Source organism: Vigna unguiculata, chromosome 7 (genome assembly GCF_037176805.1).
Source record: "Vigna unguiculata cultivar grain cowpea cultivar isolate G323 ecotype 2 chromosome 7, ASM3717680v1, whole genome shotgun sequence".
Classification (NCBI taxonomy): domain Eukaryota; kingdom Viridiplantae; phylum Streptophyta; class Magnoliopsida; order Fabales; family Fabaceae; genus Vigna; species Vigna unguiculata.
Window position 1 is genome coordinate 44025781 of NC_140798.1, and position 17886 is coordinate 44043666.

Sequence of the window (17886 nt, forward strand, 5' to 3'; positions counted from 1 at the left end):
GAATAAAAATTAAAAGGAGAAAAAAATGATAAAAATAAATAAACCTGATAACTAAAATAAAATATATGTGGTGGTTGATATATAGCCCTGAAAAGAAAAAAACAATAATAGTGAGAAGAATGAAAGAAAAGGAAGTCAAAATTAAGTGGTAGCTGTCCATAGTCCTGAAGAGACACATGTAAAATATCCGTTAAACAAGCTAAAGCTATGCAACGTATGGGTCAGCTGTTTTGCAATAGTAATGAAAATACCCATTTTTAAAAGAGAAATTTAAAGAGGAATTCACTCTGTCTCTCTAAACTTTTAGTTTTTAAATATTTCATACAAAATATTTTAAGTTTTGATGGATTTTTTTTCTTTTAGTTATACTTGATCCTTATTTTAAAATATGTTAGTTTTCATTTCATAGGAAATACTTCAGCGATTCATGAACGCTAAAAAATATAGATTTGTAAGTTATGTAATATGATAAAAAGAGAGAAATAATATATATATATATATATATATATATATATATATATATATATAATTTTCACTATCCACAAATATATCAAACCCAAGTTCCCACTACAAATGAAATGGAGGTGCATATAGGGTAATCAGGGTGAAGCAATAAATAATGTGAGATGAGTCCAGTGACACTGATAATTGGGCTGGCATGAAAAAAAAAAAAAACCCATGACACTGATAATCGGCCTAACTGTCTTTCGATATTGATAAAAAAATAAAATAAATTATGACAGCTGTGGGATTTGAACCCACGCACTTTCGGACCAGAGCCTAAATCTGGCGCCTTAGACCACTCGGCCAAACTGTCTTTAAATGATAAAATTTATGTTATCTGGATAATAATATTTATTTAAGTTAAGAAACTTCTTTAAAAAAGATCATATATATGTTATTGTTGTTTTTTAGAATGTTTTTGAAGTAAATTAAATTATTGAATAACTAAGAAATACTATTTGTATTCAATTCCTATTCTCAAATTTACAATTATACAATTTAATAATATATATAATATTGCACCTGCGTATAAAGAAACACAAATTAGAACTCTTGATGCTTTCAACAGGTTTGTTTGGTATTACGTTTAGTGTATATACGTTCTTATCAAAATAAAGCAAAGAGATGTTTTGATACGTAGAAGCTATAATACTGGTGTTGGTCTAAACATGGATCTGTGTTAATGTGATGAGATATCAAACTCACATTTTGTTCCGTTTGTGAAAAAGAGAAAAAATAATAAAAAATGCCCAATAAGTATATTATAAAGATTAAAAATATATGTAAACTAAACACACGAAATGATTTATTTAGTCTAAACTATTTAGTCTAAGATCTGTCTAATAGTTGCAAAGAAAAAAAGGACTAAGGATTTAAATTTCAGCATGATTGCATAAAGTAAAGTTTAAAGTAAAAATATAATAAATGAATCGAAATGGTAGTGGCGGTGGTGTGGGTGTTTCCATTATTGAGAAAGATGATGTTGTTACATGCAATGGCTGGGCCCTACTCTGAGTTTCATTATTCTACAGCTAGCATTGCAATTTGCAAATGCAGCCTGGCTAAGGTCCCACTCCCACATTTCTATTTCTTTTTCACCAATATGCCCTTACCTCCTCAATTCTTTCTCAAATTTTCATGTTCATCTACACTTTACTCATGCACTCACAATTCTCAATCGATAATGTCTATATATTTCATTCTAATCTTCACTACACTTTCTCATAACTTCTAATCAAATTATATATATATATATATATATATATATATATATATATATATATATATATATATATATATATACTTACTAGTTCTTTATAATCTTTATGTGTATAGATATCTTGGACACACACTATGGGGAGCTTGCTATTCAAAAAGGGCAAATTTGTACAATTGGGGATTGGCACATGCAATATAATTAAACAAACAAAGAAATCTCGGCATAAATCTAAGCAGAGCAGAACATCAGCATATGATGTTACAACTGGAAGTGCCAAAACCATTTTAAAAGTCACGGTCATTGAATGAAGTGCCCCTTCTCGGTTTCTGAGATCTAACTCAGAAACAAACCCTCCCTTCAGAGACTCCATATTCTTCCCACTCAGAATGGATTCAAGGACCTGTTCTTCAGTGTCCATCATAATTTTACTTGCAGCAATTGTTGTTGCTCATTTTCATTCATCAGAAGCAGCTGTGTCCAAGGGATCTTTTGAGGACAATTTCAGCATAATGTGGTCCGAGGACCATTTTACTACCTCTAAAGATGGACAGATCTGGTATCTCTCACTAGACAAAGATACAGGTATCAAATGCATCACATTGAAATATGCACTTTCTTCAACCTGCATTGGATTCTACGATTTTTATGAGGAGAATTCGAACTGTTAGCATAAAATTTCATATTTGAGCTGTTTCTCAAGCATTCAATGTTTTGACAGGATGTGGATTTCAAACAAAACAACGCTACAGATTCGGGTGGTTCAGTATGAAGCTGAAGTTAGTCGCAGGTGACTCTGCTGGTGTTGTGACAGCATATTATGTAAGTCTGCAAACCATTTAAGTGCAGTAATTAGAATTAGACGAAAGTAATTAGTTGCCAAGTTTGATAAGAACTAACTAAAGTATCATCTCAGTAATCAGTAACTTGTATTTGAAACAAATCTTCATTATACAAATTATTGAATCAAAACATCAATTCTAAGACCAGAGTGTGATATAATACTGCATCCAATCCAAGTGTGATTGACGAGTGGGGAATTGTTGCAGATGTGCTCAGAAAACGGTGCAGGGCCAGAAAGAGATGAACTTGATTTTGAGTTTCTGGGAAACAGAACCGGGGAGCCTTATTTGATTCAAACAAACGTGTACAAGAATGGGACCGGTGGGCGTGAGATGAGGCATATGCTATGGTTTGACCCAACCGAGGATTACCACACCTACTCCATTCTCTGGAACAACCATCAGATAGTGTAAGTTCCATCTCATGTATTATTCTACCACTTCCTGCTCTAACCTCAGTTCTTCACACCCGAATCTCAGATAAAAAAAAAAGTTGTTAATTCAAAATATCCTATGCTGTTGTCGGTTTAAAGTTTTGTTCGTAATATAGTGAAAAGTATGATATAAATCACGTGGACAGTAAGAAGAATGGATTAGTATTGTTTTCTGAGAATGCCATTTCTAATGACAGCAATTTTGTTTATCAGGTTTTTTGTGGATAGAGTTCCTGTGAGGGTGTTCAAGAACAATGGGGAAGCAAACAATTTCTTCCCTAATGAGAAACCCATGTACTTGTTCTCGAGCATATGGAATGCAGATGAATGGGCCACACGAGGTGGGCTTGAGAAGACGAACTGGAAATTAGCTCCATTTGTTTCATCCTACAAGGACTTCAGTGTGGATGGTTGCCAATGGGAAGATCCATACCCTGCATGTGTCTCAACCACAACCAAAAATTGGTGGGATCAGTATGATGCTTGGCACCTCTCTGGTGATCAGAAAATGGATTATGCTTGGGTTCAGAGGAACCTTGTCATCTATGACTACTGCAACGACGCTCAACGTTATCCAACTACACCGGAGGAGTGTTCATTGAGTCCATGGGATTAATATTACTATTAATATCATATACAACCGCAAAAATCCTTATTCTTTTCAATCTCCCTTTTCTGCCTTGTAATTTTTTTGATACCACTGGAATAATTAATGTGCAGTTTTGTATTTGTAAGCTTTTAAAGTTGGCAATTTTATGTCTCTTTCTTTTGACAGGCTATTTACAAAACTGAAAGTATCAGTGAAATGCATAAACTGTTATTAAACCACAAAAATGTCTACCCATTAACAAACAGTGATGAGTGGAAGATGAGAAGCAAACACATTTGAAAGTTCGTTAATAATTGTTACTCTTCTTTTATAAAATAATGAGTGACAGTAGAAACATGAATTGATCTCTGTAAGTGCATTGAAAAGTGGGGAAGTGAATAGAACAGATACATAATTTAAAGTGTTATACAAGGAATCTACAAGAAACAGAGTTTTCTAAAATCATATTTAGCGTCTTAAACATATCGATATGGAATTAGAGAAAAAGACTAATTAAAATTACATTAAACTGTATGTATTGGTAACTTTAAATGTTAAAAACTTCTATGCAGACTTATTTGTTTATTTAGTTATCATACTAACTTTTTATTTCATATTATTTTTTATTCAATTGTGTTTTTTTCTTTTCAGGATAAATATTAAGTTAATAATACTATAAATAATTAAATATATAACATCTTATTAATACTATAAATAATTAAATATATAACATCTTATTTATATTTAAATTGATTCATTATTATTATTAATTTATTTTTAATACTAGTATTCCATTAATAACTTTATGAAAACAGTTGATTTTAACAGTTTAATTTTAAGAAAAATAAGTAAAGATTTTACTAACTAGTGCTTATAATAACTTTAACAAATTGACAAATAAAAAAAATATCTTAAATTGTGTTAAAAGTTATCAATGATAATCCATTAACTTTTAACATGTGATGTGAATATATATATATATATATATATATATATATATATATATATATATATTAAATAAGAACTTATGATGTGTTCACATCAAATTAGTGATGAAAACAGAATGAAATCCTATTAAATGTGTGCAATTATTTAATACTAATAGCATAAAAGAAATAAATTCTTAAACATATCCATAACGTGTTTGTGGCTTAATTTAATTCGATCTTATATAAGAAATTTATTTGAACCAAATATTAAAAATTAAATATAACTTAGCTAAGTTTAATTTTAATTTAATATAAAATTCAAACTAAAATTATTTGATTTTTTGTAGTAGAGTTTGAATCAATTTTCATTATTAAAAATTGTTAACAAAATTTGAACGTAAACTTACTAAGTATTTTGTTATGAAAGATTATTAAATAATAAAACTTGTTATTATATATTTTCATATAATTGTTGTCATATTTATAATTCTGAACTTTTTCTCACATTCATAATTAAATTATACTAACGTATATGCGATGTCACGTCTGTTGTAAATAATTTTTGAGTATGCATAATATTATATTAATAAATAATAATAATATAATATTATTAATATATAAAATAAAATTATATTTATTAAAAATAAAGTTAAATATATAAAAAAATAATTGTTAATAAATAAAAATAATAATTAATTTTTAAAAAATTTAATAAATAATTATATTTAAAAAATAAAATTAATATTTTAAAATATAGATACGGAACAGAAAATCTTTTGTACAACGTGTATTCATAGATAATGAAACTAAACATTTTTAAGTATCAATCCGATATAAATCTGTTTGTTGAAGGAAAAAATAGATAAAAAAAATATTTATTTTTTGTTTCCATAAATCTTTAATTGGTTTTCAGTTATTTTTTTAGTAAAGGGTAATTTTGTCAAATACGGGTTAAAAAGTTGGAATCTTTCAAGAAGTGTATTAGTGGAAGCAAGTCCTTAGAAAAACTGAGAGGAAAGGGGCATAGGGTTTTGTTGCTGTTAACAATCCCAACTTTGATTATCGAATCTCAACATTCTGAATCCAATCAGACATTGACGACAGCTATGGTCTGCGAGAAGTGTGAGTTTCATCTCCTGTTCTTGGACTCCGACTTTTCCTTCTCCATGTCTCCGTCAGTTATTTAATTGTTTTGAATTTGAATTGGAATTTGGGTTGCAGGTGAGAAGAAATTAACGAAGGTGATAGTACCAGACAAGTGGAAAGAAGGGGCCAGCAACACTACCGAGGGTGGTGGCCGCAAGATCAACGAGAACAAGCTTCTCTCCAAGAAGAACAGGTATTCGATAATCCTTAATGTTTCGTTTTGTTATTGTTTCCTCTATTTTTTTTATTAATTTTAGAACTGGGCACAACATGACTTAGCTTTGTCCCTTGTATATTTTTTCATTAGCTGATAACATGTTAAAGCGAACATTTCTAGTTTCGTAGCGGAAATTTTGTAATGTGACTTACTCGACACCTGCTTGGTGTAATAAATTTTTGTGATGAATGTGGAATTTTTGTGATGCTATCCTCTATTGTCATCTTTGAGTCTCAATAGTATTTATGCTACTATATTTCATTTGTGTTGCATAGCACTTCCCTTTTGGGGGGACCAATTTCTAAGGAATTTGATGGGTTGAACTTGTAGGATGAGATTTACCCTTGAATATTATGTTTTTGAATTTGTTGTGTTAGTAAATTGTATGCATCACAATGGGAGGCTACGCATATATGCGATTTTACATGAAGGTATTGGTCCCAAGATTTCCTGCACAATTGTCACTGCATATACCTGGTTTGATGGTTAGAATATAATTCCTTTTTCTTTTTCTTTTAGGCAATGCATATTTACGTGTAGATTTGTACTAATGGTTGTATTGTATGAGTCGAGAAAGAAACCTAATTCTATCAGGCGGTAGTTAGTCATAGGGAACTAGTTGGCTATTATTTTGAACAAGTATTTTTAATAACAAAGTTAATCATTTTCTCAGTATCCCTAGGACCTGATTCTGTAATTAACGAATTTTGAACACAATTACATCTGTGTTATTACAATTCATTCTATTTCATACTTTTTTATGTGTGTCATCCTTTCATACTTCACCTTCAACCCTGATTACTTTCCCTCTTCATAGTTATCCCCTACAATTTAGTTTTGTTTCGGGCTTCATGTTTTTAGTCATATAATGTTCATATATTTAAAAGCTAAACTGTATATCTGTATTTTTATTTATGACGCCCTTGGGAAATATTTTCAATATAGCTGTCTCAAGCTCCAAAACTGACTATATAGTACGTATTGGTGTCATGAGTGCAAGCTTAATATTGGACTTATAAATGATGCTCTACAATATAAGTACTGTTTTTTAAATGTGAACTTCATAAGAATTGATAATGATTATAAGTATGGTTCTTGTTTTTCATGGCTTAATAGCTGTCCAAAAGCTTTCCATGTTTCGGATTTAGAATGAGTAACATTTTGGTATAAGCCAGTTCCATCCAAAGTAAACGAGCAAATGCGCTTGAATGAGGGGCATTACCTTTTCGTAAATCTGTATGCAAATCTTGTGCTTGTCGATGGTTCTTGATACCATCTGCAAATTTTTATCTAATATTCTATTATACCTTTGCTTCTTGGGTCACACGTTCTGTTTTTTTTTTTTTCCTTTTGTAACCTTTTGATAGTTGTTCCACTATGCTTGTTTCAGTCATTAATAATCTGTGAAGGATTGCACTTATTCTTAAATTGATTTCTTGCAGATGGACCCCTTACGGAAATACCAAGTGCATCATATGCAAGCAGCAAGTGCATCAGGATGCCAAGTACTGCCACACCTGTGCTTACTCTAAAGGTAATATCCCATGTTGAGATGTTTTTGCCCTTGCTACCTTACATTTTATTTTTTTTTCCCTTTAGGTACAGGGTGCCTTATATATGAAAGTGCATAACTCAATTCTTGATGTGTTCTGTATGGCAGGAGTCTGTGCGATGTGTGGCAAGCAAGTTCTTGACACCAAGTTTTACAAACAGAGCAATGTGTAGTGAATTCTAGTACTGCACTGCTTCCTGCATCTTCTTTTAGGTGCATAATAGGATTATCTTTCTTTCTGATTGTTAGTTGATTGCATTGCCAATGCAACTAAAAACTGTAAAAAACAAATACATGAGTTTTCTGTTCTGTAATGTACTTAGTGAATGTATGTTATTTATCCAAAAAATAAACCAAATGGTGTTAAACTCCTGCTATACTAAGATGAGATACTATGATAACATGCCGAAATCCTCATTCCACCACTGATATGCTTAATGGCGTTCCCAAGAACTAAACGCATGTTATGTTTTCCTGTCCTAGAGAGATAGATAATATATGAAAGAACTAAAGTATTGCCTGAAGTTTGTGTATTAGATGCAACCTTATGGGAAATTTCACTGGAAGGATAGGCAAAGTGGTCCAAAATTGGAATTGGAAATAGCACTAGCTACCTGTAAATTTATTACTGAATACAATGGCAAAAGAAAAATTTCTTCATATACTGAATAAATTTCTTGGGATGTCTCATTCATTTTGGAATGAAATTTCCAAGATAATTTTTATATTTCGAGACACATTGCCAAAAGTTGTTCTCAAATTGAATAGTCAAAATTTACTGGATATCGGAAGAAATACTCGTATAAGTAGTGTAGCTACTAGCAAGTGTACACGTTTGACAATCAAGTCTGTATAACCTTCCTTAATATTCTTAAGCTATGCAGTTTTTAAAAATATTATAATAACTTCACGGGTTTAAAAATATTTTTAAACAAAAAAGACCAATTGCAGGTTTTGTAATTATGATGTTTTTAAGTGAAGGAGTAATTATAAGAAAAAAAATATAGTCAAGAAATCAGTTCACAATTCATAGTTTTCTAAGAGTACAACTCCCCAAATTCTTGATGCAGGCAGACATACTTATTACTTATAAGTATTAATGTTACTTACATTAGTTATTATATGCATGGGTGTCATTTTCAAAATTTGTGGAGAAATATTGTCTATAGAAGGAAACAGAGTGAGATTTGCAAGAAAATATTATGGAGGGTTTTTGTTTTCTATATCAACAAATATATTGTCCCTTGATAATACTGAATATATGTATTTTCGAATAGTGTAATAAATTTAACGGATGTACAACTTTTTGAAGCTTTATTTGAGTTCATAAAAAAGACATGTCTTTCAAAAGTTAAATTTAATTAGTTTTGTAAATTTCTCAGTGAACTTTGTCAAAATAATCTTTTTATAAGCTAATTTTTTGGTGAAACTTATGACATTTATTAAAATTATCTTTTATAACTAAGAGTGCAATTAGGAGTGAAGAACATGAGCGTAGTCTAGTCATAGTCCTCACCCAATGACATAAAAGGGTGCAATGACTACATTATTTTGGCACATTTAATTGTACATTATTTTGGAGTTAAGATAAATTGTATTTCTTTTTTTTCTTTGACCTACTTATGCACTTTTTAAAGATAAAATTTAGGAATTAAGGTAAAGTGTATTTCTTTTTTTTCTTTTACCTACTTAGGTCCTCTTTAAAGCTAAAATTGTAAAGTACTCGAGTTCAGGTTCTAAAATGGACTGCAAGTCATCTTAAAGTTCAACAAACTATACGATAGTTGAAATATTATGCATCACGTAAGGACTGCAGTACTAACTGCACATTTATTGTTAACAATGGGTACGGTGGTATAGGTCCTAAAGCCAAATTAGTAGCTGCTCAAAAGAAGAGAAAGAGAGAGAAAGAGAGAGGGAGAGAGAAAGGAAGAATTGTATCGAATGTTGGAAATTATTAAATTGAGCAAGACAATTTATTTGAGATGTTGATTACATAATGTGACTTGCAAATACGTGAAAAGTTTTGAAAAATTTGGCTTGTCTGTGCAAACACATTGAGATGGAGCTTCGAACTCCAAGGTATTCGCTTCTCAGGGCATATTTAAAGTATAATAATATCATGATTTATCTACTAGAAGAAAATAAATTAACTGAAAGAAAATTGAAATTACTGGTAGAGTAATATCTTTTTACTTTAAAAAAAATACAAGCGCTTGATAGATGAGATTTTCAAAAGACATACGAATACATACGAGGGTTTATATGTTGGTTTGGTGACAATCACATAAAACTGCAAAATCTGACCAAAGTATTTTCTGAAATAAAGAAGCACAAAATGAGATTAAATCGAAAGAGGTGCAAAGATGGCTAGCATCACTCTTGATAACCTAAAATGACCTAGAAGTTAGCCATTCGATTTGATTAACAGAATTTTATATAGAATGAAGAATGTGAAACGACCTTCAAAGGTTCAAGACTTGTTTAGCACCATCTCCCACACTCAGTAAACCAGATCATAAAACCGACCTTAGATCATTGGGCTGTGACCGAAACTCCAGTTTCAAAACAGGCATAGATCCATCCATTTACGCGAGTTAACATTTCAAAACAACAGTTAATCATTCCATGAGGCAACATAAACTAATAGCATAATTAGTTATTATATATATATATATCTAAACTTGATTAATAATCGTAAATCAATACATAAGGCAACATAGAATAGCATAGTATATATCTAAAGTTTCATAATAAAAAAGGGACAATGCAGTCCAACACAAACCAAATTTATTTAAAGGGTCAATAAAGACCCAATCCACATTACGATTTTGAAAATGTCTTGAAAGCACTAAAAACAGAGATCAGCACAGTCTAAAAGCCCCCACGAAGACGGAGGACAAGGTGAAGAGTTGACTCCTTCTGAATGTTGTAATCAGCAAGGGTCCTTCCATCCTCCAACTGCTTCCCTGCAAAGATCAACCTCTGCTGGTCCGGTGGGATGCCCTCCTTGTCCTGAATTTTGGCCTTCACGTTGTCAATGGTGTCAGAGCTCTCCACCTCAAGGGTAATGGTCTTGCCCGTAAGAGTCTTAACGAAAATCTGCATTCCTCCCCTTAGACGAAGGACAAGGTGAAGGGTAGACTCCTTCTGAATGTTATAGTCAGCAAGGGTCCTCCCATCCTCAAGCTGCTTCCCAGCGAAGATCAACCTCTGCTGGTCCGGGGGAATACCCTCCTTGTCCTGGATCTTGGCCTTCACATTGTCAATAGTGTCCGAACTCTCCACCTCAAGGGTAATAGTCTTCCCAGTGAGGGTCTTCACAAAGATCTGCATACCACCACGAAGACGCAGCACCAAGTGGAGAGTTGACTCCTTCTGGATGTTATAGTCGGCCAGGGTCCTTCCATCCTCCAGCTGCTTTCCGGCGAAGATCAACCTCTGCTGGTCCGGGGGAATTCCCTCCTTGTCCTGGATCTTGGCCTTCACGTTGTCGATGGTGTCAGAGCTCTCAACCTCAAGGGTGATGGTCTTGCCGGTGAGAGTCTTAACAAAGATCTGCATGCCACCGCGGAGGCGGAGAACTAAGTGAAGGGTTGATTCCTTCTGGATGTTGTAGTCGGCGAGGGTGCGACCATCCTCCAGCTGCTTTCCAGCGAAGATGAGACGTTGCTGGTCTGGTGGAATTCCTTCCTTATCCTGGATCTTGGCCTTCACGTTGTCAATTGTGTCGGAGCTCTCGACCTCAAGAGTGATGGTCTTGCCAGTGAGAGTCTTCACAAAGATCTGCATGCCACCGCGGAGACGGAGAACTAGGTGAAGGGTTGATTCCTTCTGGATGTTGTAGTCGGCGAGGGTGCGTCCATCCTCCAACTGCTTTCCAGCGAAGATGAGACGTTGCTGGTCTGGGGGAATTCCTTCCTTATCCTGGATCTTGGCCTTCACGTTGTCAATAGTGTCGGAGCTCTCGACCTCGAGAGTGATGGTCTTTCCGGTAAGGGTCTTAACGAAGATCTGCATCTGCAAAGTTGAAAACCACAAACGAATCAGAATGATGAAATTTAACAGCTATCCGACTGAATTAAGTACATCTCAAGAACAGATCTGATTAATTTCAGGGAAAAAAATACATAATCTTCGGTCAGGATTAACCAAACAAGGCGGTTGTTAATGGATCTGAATTTTTTTTTTCTTTAAAATAAGAAGACTGTTAACGGATCTGAAAATTTTCTTAAAAAGAAAACAATTAACGTAATAAAGAACTACAGAGAAAAATTCAAGACGTGTTATTGTAAAAGAGAAAGAAAAGATTCTGACGATCGATGAAACTGTACAAACCCTATCTTAAACTCAACAAGCTAATCGAAAACATGATCATTCACGGGACTAATGAATAACATAGACAAAATAAAATAGACGAACCTTGAGGGGAGAGGTAGGGAACTGCGCAAAGAGAATGAAGTAGTTTGTTTTGAATTGAACTGTGAAGAGAGACAGAGGGTGTGGGCCTTTTTATAGCTAAAGGGGTGGAATCCTCTCCAATCACATTGTGACGCGTGTCCTTGTGTCCCTATTTGGTGCTTATTACACGGGTGATATGTGGTGTCTGATGCGTTTTCGGAGTCCTTTCTTGGAAATTCAGGATTGCAATTTGCGGGGTGGTTAGCGGGTTGGTAATGTTGACGGAGTCAGACGCGCCTACGTCAGCTTAATCTGTTACAACGGCGTTATTAAATTGGACCCCACTTCACAATTTGGGCCGGAACCACTGCAAGTGGAGCGTTCTCAGTTTTGTATGGGCCCCTCTATCCACTACACCAACGGTTGGCTCCTATTTTACATGATTAAGAAATCTATTGCAAAGCTGTGATGTTTGATTTTTTAATGGACTAATGAATGATTGGAAAGCTTTATCATTTATTTTTTTAATAAGGAAATGTCTTGTAATCATCCACGCTTTAACTATTTAAACAAATCATGAAACTTAAAGGTGACGGATTTACCAATAAAATAAGGGTATAGGACAGCTTAATTGAAAAAACAAAAATGATATAGTAAAGAAAACTTAAGAGCGATGGGCATCCTTATCATCTAATATGAATAAGCTACACCATCTGATCTGCAGTGGACAAGTTGTCAGATTATACAGTTGTTGATGGCTTTAAGAAGCATAATTGTATTATTAATATTTTTATATATAAGTGCAGCTCTATTGTTTATACTACTAATATTCTCGTTTTGCGTTTTATTTAATAATTAATTGTATGTACTTTATAAAAGAAAAATATCATAAAATGAGAAAAAAAAAACAAAAATTGACTGTTATATTTGAGTGTTTTTTTACTTATATGTATTATTTATATGTATTATGCTTTAATATAATATTTTTATTTTACTAATATAGACATATCAACGCGTGTTTCAAACTGATTTTTTCCCTCTCATCTAGATGGTGTTAATGTTCCTTTTATCATCAATTAAACTTGTTGAGAAACTTATTTGTTATATTAGGTATGCAATATAATATTCGTATAAATTAAAAAAACAAAAAATTTTGAGAGTTGTTTTTAAAAATTGATATATGGGTGAGTATTAAAGTTTAAATATGTTTAAGAAATCATTCTAAGATAGAATATGCGCGATGAATAAATAAAATACCTATTTTTTAAAAATATGATATGCTATTTTGTAGAATACATAAAAGATGTTTTGTATGCGCTAACAAAAAGGGTTTTTGGGAAACAAAACACATATAATATTATTTAAGATGTAAAAAGTTTTTCCAGTTTTTTTTTTTCAAAACATAATACATAATTCATTGATCAATATAATTACATATTATATATATATATATATATATATATATATATATATATATATATATATATATATATATATATATATATATATGATCGAATATTTTTCAAAAAGATGATTGAAGACATAAATTAATAGAAAAGGATGGAGGGGAAAGGGTGAGAACATACGAGAATAATTAAGAAAGGAATACGTATAAAGAAGAAGAAAAGAAAGAAAGGAAAAGCAAAGAAAATGGGCCAAGGCCCAAATTCTTACAGTTTCTCAACTCAATGAAGAAGGGCTTAACACGAGATGAAATATAACGTAATCTTATTTATGTTAATAAAATTCAAACTCTAATACGTTCATTTCTCGTGTTAGTTTTATTTTTATGTTGAAATAAAAAAAGATTATGATTAGTTATTGTTCATTATCTTGTCATTAATGATTTTTTTAACAGTATTGCAGTTATATATATATATATATATATATATATATATATATATATATATATATGTATATATATACATATATATATGTATATATATACATATATATACATATATATATGTATATATATACATATATATGTATATATGTATATATATATATATATATATGTATATATATACATATATATGTATATATATATATATATATATATATATATAATATGGTCAACGATGAATCTCTTTTCATTCGAGAAAAATAATTAAATGTGGAGTAAAAAGAAGGCGAATAATGTGATAAAACGCTGGTGTTTGATATAAGTTCACGAAGAATATCTGAGTAAATGAAACGTTTTTAAACTAATTTGTAAACATTAACCAGAGAGTGGGTTAAAAATCTTAGAATTTTTAGTTTTACGCATAGATATGTCACAAAAATGCTATACTAATTTGTAATTTTATAACTACTCCTATGTTTTTTTGTCTTTGAAACATTACAAATATTTCTCAGCTAGTTTTTTAAATAAAATTAAAGTCGTGAAGTATTTGGAAATCAGTAAGATGTCAAATATGAAATGTTGTTATTAAGATGTCTAATATTTGCTTGCTTCCTAAACGAATGTCTGATAACAAAAATTTAAAATAGCGTTTTTATATTCACATACGATAAAGCATTTCAAAGAGCGAAATTACCATGTTTTTGGTTTGAGTGTAGTAGATTCAGTCCATTCAGTCCATCTGAAAGCTTTGAACTGTTTTCAACGGCATGCTATACCTGAACACTGCAATCTTCTTTTTCTTTTTTCATGATTCTGAAAAATGTTAAGAAAAATATTCAGGTGAGAATAGGATGGCTTCACAGCGAATAGAACGACAGAAAAGTGGGTGCATGCGCATCAAATTTCGAAGTTCAGTTAAGTGTATACTGTATATTACTCATTACCCGTACAATTCTAACTTTCTATGCAACAAACTCTAACATTCCCGCCAAATAAGTTGGCAACACATCGACCTTGAGCGACGTCGTTCTGATCTTGCATCAAGTACGGTGGCGGTGGGTGTTCTGATTTTTCACCAAGTTCGCATCCACGATTCGAATGGTGTCACCTTCCTTAACATCGTGCCATCGATACGACCTTTTCTCGTCCATCGTTCTTTCATTGTGAATGAAAACATAACCACCGAGAGCGGGAAGACGAAACCTCATAATCCGGTGCGCCACTGTCTCCATCCACTCCCTCAACGTCGACACGCGATCCTCAGCCCTCACATCCATCTCCTCTTTCTCTTTCGAGTTCATCGGCACCACCAACAGCTTCAACTTCACCGGCCGCGGCGGTCGCGGCGGAGGCTTTAAATACACGTCGATCTCAAGTTCATCGAAATCTACGAACTCCTTCAACAACTGTTCGTCCTGCAATTCCACGTGCTCTTCATGCCATTGCAGCACTACTCTCTCCACTGCAACGGCGAACATCTCTTTCTGTTCAAGAACCTTCTCCTTCAGCTTCAGAACGGTGTCGTTGACGTGCATTTCTATCGGAACACGTTCTTTGCTCGCAGGAACTTTCACTTCCAGCACGATTGTCGACCACTCCGTCGGCGATTCCACCATCACAGGTTTCGTCTGCTCTGACGGTGCCGCCGGCGCATCCACCGTCTTCTTCTCTTTCCACTGTCTTCTCCACCTCAATCTCGGTGGCAACAGCGACACGTCGTCATCCATTTATAATGGCTATGGTTGAGAAGTGAGTGCAAATATTACTTGAGAAACTCCCTCCCCTTACTAGGAAAGTAAGACGGTTAATTTGTAACTGTATCTAACAAACGTTGGCATCATGATCTTCTTGTCATTTTCCGTCGATTTAATTTCATTTCAGAACCATCATTCTTGTGCTTTGGTTTCTGAAAACTTCTAAACTTCTCAAAACAAAAAAATTCTGGGTGGAAAAGTTTTAACCAATTGGACAATGTTGATACTAGTTACATTACACACTTTTTCTTAATGGAAGAGTGAAAATAAAAGTGTCACAGGTGATTTCAAAATAATTTTTTCCTAACTAATTAATTCCTCTTTCCTAAAATAATATTCCAACATTGAAAATGTACCAAAAATTGATACTTCTTGAATATTTATTATCTTCTAATAAATTCTGTTATTTAACAAAGACTTAATAATATAGTTATTGAATACGAAGTTTCTATATGAAAAATGAACACGTGTCAAACATTTTATTTTAATTGAATTGACCTACATATATAATTAATGTTAAGAGAAAGAATATGATTATTATTATTATTATAATAGAATTGTCACTTAATAAAAAAATATTTCTCTTGAAATGTTTAATTTTTGTTTGCCAAAGGTAAAATAACCACAAGGCATAAGTTATTTTTGGGATGGAGAGTAATTATTGTATTCAATGGATTTGGAAGCGAATTCAAGTTTTGCTTTTCACTTTGGGTAACTACTATTTTACAAGCTGTTTTTCCAATTTACAATCAAAGACATCAATAATTGATGCCATCTTCAACTCGTTATTTCAAATTCAAGTAAAGCAATGATGCTAATTTAATGACATTTATATTCAGTATAAATTGGCGCTTTAATTGAATAAATTACTGAGAATATATTCACATATTACTTAATTTATACTAGCAAGCCACGTATTTTTTAACGATTTTTGATTCATAATTAATCTTTTCATTAAATTATTAATTGAAAATAAGATCACAAATCAATTTGTTTAGGTATGTATTGTATAAACTTGTTCCGATATTGATAGAAACTAATAAACTTGTCTCGAAATTCACAATCAGATAAATTATCGATAAAAATATTTATTTATTGATAATACAAATTCTAAATTACTAAAAAAAATTACTGATAAATTTTACTAACAAACTCATTACCTAAGAAAATATTTATCTATAAATTAAATTATAAAATTCATTTGTAAAGCTTTTCCGTAAATTTAGGTTTATCGATTTACCAACAAACTTATTTTCATTCGTAAAAATCTGTTGGCAATAACTAAAATTCTTATAGTGATATTAATCTGTCATTATAAAACTTTTAATTTTTATTGAACTCTTTATTTTCAATTATAATTAGTAAATTAGATACTTTTATGTACCGTTCGGGAAATGACCGACCTCAACATGCTCAATTTGATTTCGACCCGATAAATATTTATCATAAAACAATGAGTTTCAGTCATGGGCTGAGTTGACGAGCAAAGCATTCGAGGAGGATTTGGGCCAAGTAGGAATTGAACCGAGCAAGATTTGAGCCGAGTAGGAATTTGACCAAGCAGGAATTGGACTGAGCAAGATTTAGGGCAAGCATGAATTGAGCCAAGCAGGATTTGGACCAAGTAAGAATTTGGCCGAACAAGATTGGGGGCAAGCAAGAATTGGGCCGAGCAGGATTTGAGCCGAACAGGATTTGGGCCAAGCAGTAATTTGGCTGAACAAGATTTGGACCGAGGTGGTTAGTAGGTTCCTAAAAGAAAAAGATCTAATATCCAGCGAAAAAATAGGAATTAGTTGCTGATATTTTGCCACACTAGAAAAAACACATATCTACCAATTTATATAAGAGATAGAATGGTAGTTTGTTCTTGATTTTCGTCTCCTTAATATTCGAGACCGGAACAATTTCAATAACAAATTCTTTTAGTGTTTAATTATACACTTAAGTATATACACATTCATAATTGTGTTGTATTATTCCTTAATTTTTGTTTGCAACGTGATTCATCTGTAGTTGTGCTTACGAATGTAAATTTGGTATTATATAATTATTTTCAACTTTAAGATTTTAGCAACAAAAAAAAACAATCTTTTAAAAAGGGATTTCAATGATGTCTCTTCTTATAATTGTCACTGTTTCTTGAGGTTCTTATTAAAATCATCACTAAATTTATGCACAGTTTTTTTTTTCTATTTAATATAACTATTATATTTATTGACAATTATTATTCATGTTGTTGCAATTTAAGGGAATTAACAAGTGTAATTGTTATTGTGATACATACATTTTTTTTTAAGAAAAAAACAAATATATTGAATAAAGATAATTGAGTTGTTCTACTTCCATACATAACATAATATATAAAAAAGAAAGAAAAATAACAATAATATATGACTCCTTCTCTAAATGTATGTAGCTGTTATTGTGCTACATACACTAACAAAAAAATAATC

At 32.0% G+C, this 17886-nt stretch overlaps 4 protein-coding genes, 1 long non-coding RNA gene and 1 other non-coding gene across 6 annotated transcripts; 2 read left to right on the forward strand and 4 right to left on the reverse strand.

Annotated features, from left to right (window-relative positions):
* Window positions 1-737: 737 nt before the first annotated feature.
* On the reverse strand, window positions 738-817 carry TRNAL-UAG (transfer RNA leucine (anticodon UAG)). The gene has a single exon. It is a non-coding gene; the product is annotated as a tRNA-Leu (tRNA).
* Window positions 818-1968: 1151 nt separating this feature from the next.
* Window positions 1969-3768, forward strand: XTH8 (xyloglucan endotransglucosylase/hydrolase 8). The gene is made up of 4 exons (XM_028078527.2): window positions 1969-2305; window positions 2442-2542; window positions 2770-2972; window positions 3210-3768. The coding sequence occupies exons 1-4, from the start codon at window positions 2110-2112 to the stop codon at window positions 3610-3612; spliced, it is 903 nt and encodes a 300-aa protein (XP_027934328.1). The 5' UTR covers window positions 1969-2109; the 3' UTR covers window positions 3613-3768.
* A 1710-nt stretch (window positions 3769-5478) lies between these two features.
* LOC114192034 (postsynaptic protein-like protein) lies at window positions 5479-7840 on the forward strand. Its single transcript, XM_028081583.2, has 4 exons — window positions 5479-5636; window positions 5736-5853; window positions 7320-7411; window positions 7538-7840. The coding sequence occupies exons 1-4, from the start codon at window positions 5621-5623 to the stop codon at window positions 7600-7602; spliced, it is 291 nt and encodes a 96-aa protein (XP_027937384.1). The 5' UTR covers window positions 5479-5620; the 3' UTR covers window positions 7603-7840.
* Window positions 7841-9574: 1734 nt separating this feature from the next.
* LOC146884889 (uncharacterized) lies at window positions 9575-9990 on the reverse strand. The gene is made up of 2 exons (XR_014996750.1): window positions 9893-9990; window positions 9575-9747 (listed from the first exon to the last, which is right to left on the reverse strand). It is a non-coding gene; the product is annotated as an uncharacterized LOC146884889 (long non-coding RNA).
* A 149-nt stretch (window positions 9991-10139) lies between these two features.
* On the reverse strand, window positions 10140-12053 carry LOC114192033 (polyubiquitin). Its single transcript, XM_028081582.2, has 2 exons — window positions 11852-12053; window positions 10140-11449 (listed from the first exon to the last, which is right to left on the reverse strand). Exon 2 carries the CDS (start codon window positions 11447-11449, stop codon window positions 10304-10306), a length of 1146 nt encoding a protein of 381 aa, XP_027937383.1. The 5' UTR covers window positions 11852-12053; the 3' UTR covers window positions 10140-10303.
* Window positions 12054-14716: 2663 nt separating this feature from the next.
* Window positions 14717-15403, reverse strand: LOC114191418 (uncharacterized). Its single transcript, XM_028080589.1, has one exon. The coding sequence runs from the start codon at window positions 15401-15403 to the stop codon at window positions 14717-14719; it is 687 nt and encodes a 228-aa protein (XP_027936390.1).
* Window positions 15404-17886: the final 2483 nt, after the last annotated feature.